The sequence below is a fragment of the Cephus cinctus genome, unplaced genomic scaffold (assembly GCF_000341935.2).
Source record: "Cephus cinctus unplaced genomic scaffold, Ccin1 Ccin1_scaffold0690, whole genome shotgun sequence".
Classification (NCBI taxonomy): Eukaryota; Metazoa; Arthropoda; class Insecta; order Hymenoptera; family Cephidae; genus Cephus; species Cephus cinctus.
In genome coordinates, this window is record NW_014333313.1 from 431,817 (window position 1) to 441,007 (window position 9,191).

General features: G+C 34.3%; 2 protein-coding genes across 3 annotated transcripts; one reads left to right on the forward strand and one right to left on the reverse strand.

The window, feature by feature from the left end:
* Positions 1–203: 203 nt before the first annotated feature.
* LOC107269766 (tectonic-3) lies at positions 204–5,804 on the reverse strand. 2 transcript variants are annotated; one of them, XM_025087164.1, is made up of 9 exons: positions 5,503–5,804; positions 3,542–3,664; positions 3,208–3,468; positions 3,102–3,137; positions 2,316–2,635; positions 2,010–2,243; positions 1,763–1,931; positions 1,482–1,678; positions 204–1,392 (listed from the first exon to the last, which is right to left on the reverse strand). In XM_025087164.1, exons 2-9 carry the CDS (start codon positions 3,627–3,629, stop codon positions 301–303), a joined length of 2,397 nt encoding a protein of 798 aa, XP_024942932.1. In that variant the 5' UTR covers positions 3,630–3,664; positions 5,503–5,804; the 3' UTR covers positions 204–300. The 2 variants fall into 2 exon arrangements, with proteins under 2 accessions (XP_024942932.1, XP_024942931.1); XM_025087163.1 differs by having other exon boundaries at positions 3,542–3,651; positions 5,503–5,802.
* Positions 5,805–6,226: 422 nt separating this feature from the next.
* LOC107269945 (zinc finger protein 287) lies at positions 6,227–9,191 on the forward strand. Its single transcript, XM_015744409.2, has 3 exons — positions 6,227–6,539; positions 6,785–6,931; positions 7,025–9,191. Exons 1-3 carry the CDS (start codon positions 6,402–6,404, stop codon positions 8,939–8,941), a joined length of 2,202 nt encoding a protein of 733 aa, XP_015599895.1. The 5' UTR covers positions 6,227–6,401; the 3' UTR covers positions 8,942–9,191.

The window sequence follows — 9,191 nt, forward strand, 5'->3', positions numbered from 1 at the left end:
TGGTACCAAATGATAACGTGTGAGGTCATCGCGGCGCGCACCGATTTAACGTGAATTGTTGTTTGAAAGAATTGATTGTTCTTCCTTTCCCATTTACATGCTGTTTTTTGATACCTCCAATGGACTTTTGTCCATTCGCTTGACTTATGAGATCAATAGGGATGAGCGGAATGAGGTAGGATTTCAAGATTATTTCGACAAGAGAATTCTTCTGCAATTTTTATTGTCAATACAAAATATATTATACTTCTTATAACTTTGTGCTAAATTCTTACTGCATGAACTTTTGTATATGATGAATTATGGGTACATACTATTAATAATCATACTTGTGATAAGAAATATTGATACTGGGTATGGTGAGTTAATATTAGCAGTACCGCTCATAAAAGGATAAAAGAAATCATATGGCAAAGTTATATCGAAATTAGGTCCTCCGGCAAAGTAGTATTTTAGTGGTTTTGAAGCATCATGAAATGCTATGTATGTAACAATGTCAATGACAAGAGTATCCATACAATTATTACCTGCACATTTGGACCATGACAAATCTACTTCTTCTGAGAATGTAAAACTTATACCTAATATTTTATGATTATTCATAATCCTTTGTTTTGGTAAGAGAGCATGTAGAATGTCAGCACGTAAAGATGTCACCAATCCTGAACATTGAATTCGATCATTGACTACTTGACCCGTTATCACATTATGGGGAACTCTATCGAGTAGAATTTGTGCCCAACTGGAAGTACCATTCTCATGGATATATCCTAACTTTGAAACGAACATATTATATTGATCAACCTGTGTAATATTATACATGGTACTCTCCAACATAGTCTCTAATGTTCTATTTTGTAATTCTATACAAGATTCTTTTGTAAAATTATTAGTTGTCAGTGTAACAGAACATTTTAACTTAACATCTTCACCAAAGCCTACCAAGTATCTATTTGATGGATCACATTCTCCATTTCTTTGTCCGATGGGCATAGTAAGAAAATGATTTTTTCGATTAGCAAGAACATATTTTGTATCAATATCATTTGTTTTGTTCGTTATTAAGGTCCCAATCACAATAGGCTTTCCAATGAGATATCCAGGATTACCACTAAGTTTAAATGATTTGTTCTTATTCAAGTTAACCCATTCGTAGCTGATTTCATAATGTTGATAAAATTTCTCAGACACGTTACCCAATTGCAAATCTGCACGTATACGTTGTATTCCTAAAGTACCATTATGAATGATTACATAACGTACGTGCGTGACAATATTTATACAAGCACCATTAGCGCAATATCCTGTTAATATTTCAGTATTATTACAAGCATCCCAGGACCCCATGCAATATCGATTTTCCAATGCCAGACACACATTTTTCGGGCATGACTGAAAATTAATCAAATACAAATGTCATATAGTATTTAACTATACAAGGTCTTCTAATATTATAAAATCCACAATAGCATTATGCATACCTGATTTTGAGAAATTATGTAAGACTCGTTGAACAACAGTGGCGATGCAATCACCGTGAATTTGTGAAACGATTTAGGAAACAGATATACATTATTATTAGTCAAGTCAGTTTGCATACATGCACTGTTCCAGTCTTCAAGATATCTTAAAGTTTTCTTAAAAGAGCAGAGACTCGTGAATCCACTTTGCAATACCTCTAAAATTATATATGTGAAATTGTATTACATACACAATACACCTGTTAATAATTTTAGTCAATAAAACATACAGAACTTATTACCTAATTGCTTTATGAAGCCATCATCAACTTTCCAGAGAATATCACCGTGTCTATAAGGATGTGTATTATTGAATTCTGGAGCCATGCGTACTTTCTGTGACTGCCATTTAAATTGACTAGTATCAAGACCATCAATAACATCTTTCAATGCTTTATGAGTCTGCACATCCTTCAATTAATTTAATTTAGTTAATAAGAATTGAAATAAATAGATAATTAATTTTTGGTGTATAATATCACAACTTACTAGCGTTATACTTGCGCTATATGTTGGAGGGAGATTATCGTACACAATGCAAAACAAATTATTTGCTAATCGTTCAAGAATATATCCTGTATTATTGTACTGTACAAAATTATTCTCGTAACAGTAACGACTGTCATAAATTTTTGTCCGATGATCAGTACATCGAGAAAAAACTGCAACTTGTGATTCCTTACAGTCAACATCGCAGCAGCAATTAATGTCGCATGAGAATGTCTGCAATTTATAATTAATTACAAATTACGTCCAATTAATTTTAATAACATATTAAGGTTTAAGATAATTTACCGTCATGTCACATTCACACAATTCCACATGGGTTTTGTGTACATTGAATTTCATCATCTCCAAATTGGTAAGTAGACTATTGTTTGCGTTTGTTAAATTTGTATTAGATGCAGTAGTCGTAGATACATTTTGTGGTGAGATTGTTGTTACCGTTACACCTTTACTGTTACTGAACTCAGTAGACGTTACTTTTGTAACACCACTAGTTGATTTAGTAGAAGGCAAATTCGTTTCTTCTGTTGTACTTTTGATATTGTTGTCAAGATTAGTTGTATTATTACATTGAGATTCATCAAGACACGAAGGCATTGTTATATCATCTAATGCAATTGCATCAGCAAATTGATTATTACTGAATATTATAAATAGTAAGCTCAATAGTTTCACTGTTAATAGTTTAGTTTGAATTGTAGCCATTTTGTAAAGGTAGTAATATTAAGACACGTGCTTTTAATCATAAAGCTTATACAGGACGCATAGAATTAGTATATCACACTATCGGTTCAACACATCCTAATATCATATAACGTCTTCACAATTAATTATATACACTTTTTCCCACTTTAGGGTTATATTTCCACAAGGTCACTTCGGTAGAATTGTTAGTAATTAAATCAGAAAATGTTTCGTTTAATGAGATGCCTTATAAATAGCAACCAAACTTCTCAAAGTTTTTTGTTAGTACGTGAATATCCACTGTTATAGTACCCATACTTTGAGTTAGTAATTCAAATCGATCTTCGGTATTAGCCAAGACATTTGGTGATTTTAATTGTAAGCTCATACCTAAAAATTTGTCTCTCAGCCTGTCTTGCCAGTCACCTATAATCATCATAAAAAATGGATATATATGAGGTAGATCGTAACTTGGAAATATAAATATAGGCTTTACCTATGGGTTTCCATGTGTAACATTCGATACTATGGAAACCTGGTGTTAATGGTATTGTACTGACACCATAGGCAACGAATAGTATACGACTATGATTATCTCGACAAAATATTTGTAAAAGTAGCTTTGGAGAGCCCTGAAGAGTTTGTGTTGTATAATGCAAATCCAATGGATGATCAAATACAGGGGATTCAGTATAGGAGTCACAACATTCCTGTGTTTGTCCTTCGATATTTCCACTTATGAGTTTCCAACCGCCACCTGAAATAATTTCTTTTTGAAAACTCTTTCTCATCTTATATTCTACTATTTGAATTACATAGATTAAACTTACCAGTATGAAAACTCCATTTACAAAACAGATGAGGTTGTTCAAAATTCTTTGCTGAAGATATTTGCCCAATTATATGTAATTCAGCCATTGCATAAAATCATTTTGTTGGTCTGGAAGTAAAATCTGTATTTGCGAATGAGCTGAACAAGAATTCTGTGTATAGATTTAATAAATTGAGTGTGTAATATGTTCATTTTATTAAATACATTAAGAAGCCATGTATATGGGAATTTCATCTTCATGAAATTCGGATAAAGAATGCATTAATTTTAAATTTGGCATATTTTTGCAAAGCTCTGTGAAGGTGCCATTTGAAATGTTATTGTTAGCGAATACTAATTTCTGTAATTTTGGTAACTGCAAGGGAATTTTTAAAATATGATGTTCGTCAGGTTTAAATGAGTATGCGATATTCAAATATTGTAATTTAGTACAATCGGTAAAAATAAAATTGCTATTGCTTATCGATTTGCAAGATTTTAATCCAAGATAAGTAAGATTATCTTTGCAACAGTCTAAAACATTCTTAAGGCCCTTATCACAGATTTTCCAGCATCCAGAAATATCAAGAAGAGTCAAATTGTTTAGTATCTTTTTCTTCTCAAGGAATATCAAATCTGCTGACTTCAATTGATATGCTTGTCTTAGACAAAGCTCTTTCAAGTTTTTCAAGTTCGCAGCATTCTCTCTGAGCACATTTCCCGTCAGAAAATGAGCGGAATACAAACGTAATTTTTTTAAATGTGAGCAGCTTAATATGGCCTACAAAATGATTATTATTTTATTTTTCTAATTCACCGATAGCTTCCAACTACAATTTTATAGAGAATATATAACAGTACCGAAAACGATTGTGTGCTAAGTCCCATAGTATCAAAATCAATGCACTGAAGAATCTTAGATAGATTATTGAAAAAGAAAATGACATCTTCGTCTGTAATTTGAAGCGAAAGTACTTTGCTTGATGAACAATTCACTTTGATATCTTGGAGTGATCGGCAGTTTAAGGCAATAGTCATCAAATCATCAACACAAAGATATTGATTTTTTCCCAAATGCAGCTTGCATAAGTTAGGAAGATTACTCAGTTCTTGAAAAAATCTAAGGCAAAATATGTCTTGAGTAACTATAAACTAAAATAGATATAATTTTACAGAATAGGCACCTTGGAGATAAAAATTGTGTTCCTTCCAAATCCAAAGATTCCAAATTATGACAACAGTATAAAATGTTTCTTAAGACACATTCAGGGATTTTCTCAGATGAGCTAATTTGACAATTTTCAATCTTCAAATGCTTAATCCTAGTATTACATCTGCACATTTGTCTAATTATTGTAACAGGATCTTGTACATTATTCAAAGTCAATTGTTCCAACATGGTACATCTTTTTAACAAGGTACATATGATATTTGGATCAATTTTTTTATCTTTAAATAGACGATTATACAACTTATTATTACGAAATGATATTCAAATAAATATGCACAATAATAATTCATGCCTCTAAATTCCAAAATTTTCCAAAGACAAGGATGCCAAGCAACATTATGCCAATGACGGCACACTTTTGAAATTATCAGAACCAAATATTTCTTCTTAAAGTAAGAAAATACAATTAGCAAAATTCTAGGCTCAAGATTATGATATCCAGTATTTCTGATTGTATTGCTCTGACAACAGATCCGTGAACAAGTATCGCTAACAGTCAATCGTGCTCTAACATTTTTGTTAACCACATTGGAAACAGTCCTTATCAGTCCGGGCCAATTATACTTTGAAGGAACTTGACACTCTGATAGAGATCCATTAAATATCGACTTAGTTCCGTCAAATGTGATATAATTCGAATAGACATTCATCTCAGTAAACAGGTACTGTGATTAAAACAAATCCAATAGAGGATTCATTCATTAATTCATAAACTCCACAATATAATCGGAATTAAAATAAAAACTCACCAGAAGCGTTGGCAGGTCGCTAGAGTTTCTGTCAACTATTCAACACTGCAGCTTGAACGTCAACGCAAGGACTGTAACATCATTTCCCTTCGTTTCACCACAATAATCATAGGCAAACGCCAGGAAATACAAAGCAAACCATAAACAAAACATGGATAGCAACCGCGTTCCGAAATACCATTAAAAAATGTTGCAAATGAGACCCATGCAACAGAGATGAAAAGGGAGAAGCCCAACCACAGAATTCTATTGGTAATATCTGATGAGCGGCCTCGTTCTAAGGGTTCCTCTGGGAACCAGCGGTAAGTTGCGGAGAATCTCTGCCGGCCCCAGGCTAACCGTCGGGAAGTTAGCACGGGAAAATCATGAAAATCTGCTCGGTTATTTGGAATTTCAATAAAAATAAAAATTTTCTGTTTTAATGAATATTTATTAATCACTGCATAGTAGCAGCGGAGCAATTACGGAAACATATGGAGCATTTAAGGAGCAATTTTTTAGGCATTATAAATATACAAATTTTGATTCTTCCGCGCTAACTTCCCGACCGTCCCAGGCTACACGTTCGTGATCACGTTCAGCTCGGCTATGACGGGATATGCCTTATCGACGGACGCGATGATCACAAAATCCTACTCCTGGACTCGCCACTACGATTTAGCGCCTTGTTTTTGGTATCGCCTAAAACCTTAGCGTTGTGCACCTCCCTATTCATCTCTGGTCTCAGACTAAACTATATATAAGTATATAAAACCAGCTATATCGCTTGCGGTTACCGCGCTTGACAGGTGTGACGTGTGTCGACCAACAAGGAAATGTGAAATGTTTCTATTTACTTGCCTCTCAAAAAAGAGATGATATAGTGTCAACCGTTTTGATAAAGCAGAACTCCGATAATAATGAGTTGGGAAATAAGTTATGCGGATATGTGCCGCGCTTGTATGAAAGTCGACGGCGTTCTGTTGCCCATGTATGGCGACGAGATAATCAGTAAGAAAAAATTGCCTGATAAATTGGCCGAGCTTACTTCGGTAAAGGTGAGTTGCTTGGCGGATTCTTTCGCATTGTTCAAATTATATTTAGTTAATTTGGAGTGTTTTTGTACATGTAGTTGGAAAACAAATTTAATTTTCATATTATAACCTATGTAATTGTGATTCATTACATTGAGTTGTCTACGAAGCTTATATTTACAGTACATAAAATCTATGAACTCGTGGCATATATTTTTGTTAGTCATAGTCATTTGGTTAATTTTAAAACCTAATTGTCTTTTCCTTAGATTGATAAATTTGATGGCTTACCAAATATGCTGTGTGCCAAGTGCGCATACAGAACAGATGCATTTTATGACTTCAAACGACAAGTTCAAGCTACGGAGAGAAGATTGAGAGAAATGTTTCAAATAGATTTATGTCCTGTGATTAAGGTAAATAAGATATAAGGATATGTTTATATATGTATCTATCTTATATGTATTGTTAAGCATTAACAATATATACCTATATTATATATTTTTTAGGAGGAAGTAATAGAGGAGGGAAATGAGCAAGTTGAGTTATATGAAAATGCTAATGAATATGTGGATAATGATCTGCAGTATGAATCACAAAATTTAAGCAGTAGGAATAGTTTGACTGAGGAAACAGAAAATGGAATTGCCTTACATGAAGCTTTTAATGGAACTGTAAAAACTTGTGAGAGTGGAAACCTTACGGATGAAGACATAGACGAAGGCACTGAATATCTGGAAGATGCTTCAGTAGACACAGAAAAAGCATATGAGCCAAATGATTTCAATCACATATTTATTCGGGACATACAGCAAATTGCAACACAAGCCAATACCATTGTTAAAACCGAAGTACCTGATGCAATTACAAATATGTTTGAATCCCAAGATTTAAATTATACAATAATGTACATACCTGAAAACGAGATGGACCCACTAGTACAAACAGGTGGGCAAAATATATTCATCAGTGAAGAAAAAGCCAATGAGTCCAGTAACCATGATAGTTTCATAACTAATTGCCCCTCGGAAGATATAATCACTGCTGAAAAGACCAACAAAGGCTCAGAATCCTTAAGTATCGAAGATTCTGATAGTCATGTGACAGTTAATACAGAAAAGAAGTGCTGGAAAACTTCAATTTGCAAGACGAACATCAAGGAAGAAAACACCACAGTGGATAATGTCGAAGCCTCAACTTCTCAGAAACAAAAATCAGTAGATCAAAGTATACAGAACGATGATGATGATGAAGACTCTGACTACTTTGCGGATCCCAGAGATAATATACTAGGCAGTGTGACAGACACCATTATGAGAATCAAGGAGATAAAAGTGAACGATGATATCATCGAATACCAGTGCACGCTCTGTATGCAAAACTATGATCAAATAACTGGAGTGCTCATTCATATGGTAGACAATCATGTACCAGCAGGTGGACCATTTTTCTGTATGGTTTGTGAAATGGATCTAGAAAGTCATAGGAAGCTACGAGCTCATGTGAAAACGCACACTGGTCGTCTACCATACACGTGTTTCATCTGCAAGAAATCTTACTCAATGAAACGATATCTTAAAAGACATATGGTCTGTCACACAGACTTCCCAAGACATCGCTGCCCCAAGTGTGGTCTCAGATTTAAGGTCAAATCTGAACTGGAATCACATGTAACGACTCACATCCATGGTGCTCCATACGCATGCAGCCAGTGTACCCGTGTATTTAACCACAAAGGCAATTACAAACGTCACTTGATCACCCATCTGGATCCTCAGGGTTTACATTTACCCAAGTATCCCTGTGAAGTCTGTGGAAAACGCTTTCCGAATAGACGCACACTGGAAATTCACATGCGTGTTCATACTGGTGAAAAACCATTCAAATGTGACGTATGTGGGAGATCATTTTCACAGCAAGGAAATCTTCAGAATCATATGAGAATTCACTCTAATCCTCGTAGTTATACGTGTGAGGTATGTGGGAAAAGATTTAACCAAAGGGCCACCCTAAGAGACCACAGTTTACTTCATACAGGTGAAAAACCATATGTTTGTACCGTATGTGGTGTAGCCTTCACATTCAGTGCTGCATTGCGTCGCCATATGTGGACTCACGCTGGTGGAAAACCATTTGGCTGTGAAATTTGTAATGCTGGTTTTGTTGGCAAGTACGAGTTAAGACGTCACATGAGTATACACAATGAGGGTTCAAAAACAAAACGAAAGCGAAACCCAAAGAAGAAGATCGAAAAGCCACCGGAAGAACCAAAAGATGAAATTATTATTATAGAAGATAATCCCAATGGAACGCATACTATATTAATAGAGCAAGTACTTTTAGCACAGGACACCACTCAGCCTGTACCCCAGGAAGAATCTGAAAAAGAAAATGTTGATGCAATTTTTAATCTTATACAATATTGATATTGTTAAGACTGTAAAGTTTGAGAATTTCATATTCACCGGAAAGAAGGTTTTTTTCTATTTAATATTATTTGAGAAACTTTGAGAACTCGGATGGATTATAAATACTGTACATAGAGAAGTACATATGTAGCAATTACTTAGAATAATTAATTGATACCAATTCAAATCATATTTATACACTACTCAGCGAGCACCAGACTTATTGTACATGTAATAAATCCTTGAGAAAGATGGTCAGATGAAAATT

Coding starts and splice junctions, on each gene's coding strand:
- LOC107269945 (XM_015744409.2), top strand. CDS start 6,402: ATGAGTTGGGAAATAAGTTATGCGGATATGTGCCGCGCTTGTATGAAA. Junction 6,540..6,784: donor CCGAGCTTACTTCGGTAAAG/GTGAGTTGCTTG, acceptor TCTTTTCCTTAG/ATTGATAAATTTGATGGCTT. Junction 6,932..7,024: donor ATTTATGTCCTGTGATTAAG/GTAAATAAGATA, acceptor TATATTTTTTAG/GAGGAAGTAATAGAGGAGGG.
- LOC107269766 (XM_025087164.1), bottom strand. CDS start 3,629: ATGGCTGAATTACATATAATTGGGCAAATATCTTCAGCAAAGAATTTT. Junction 3,469..3,541: donor TAAATGGAGTTTTCATACTG/GTAAGTTTAATC, acceptor AAATTATTTCAG/GTGGCGGTTGGAAACTCATA. Junction 3,138..3,207: donor TTACACATGGAAACCCATAG/GTAAAGCCTATA, acceptor TGATGATTATAG/GTGACTGGCAAGACAGGCTG.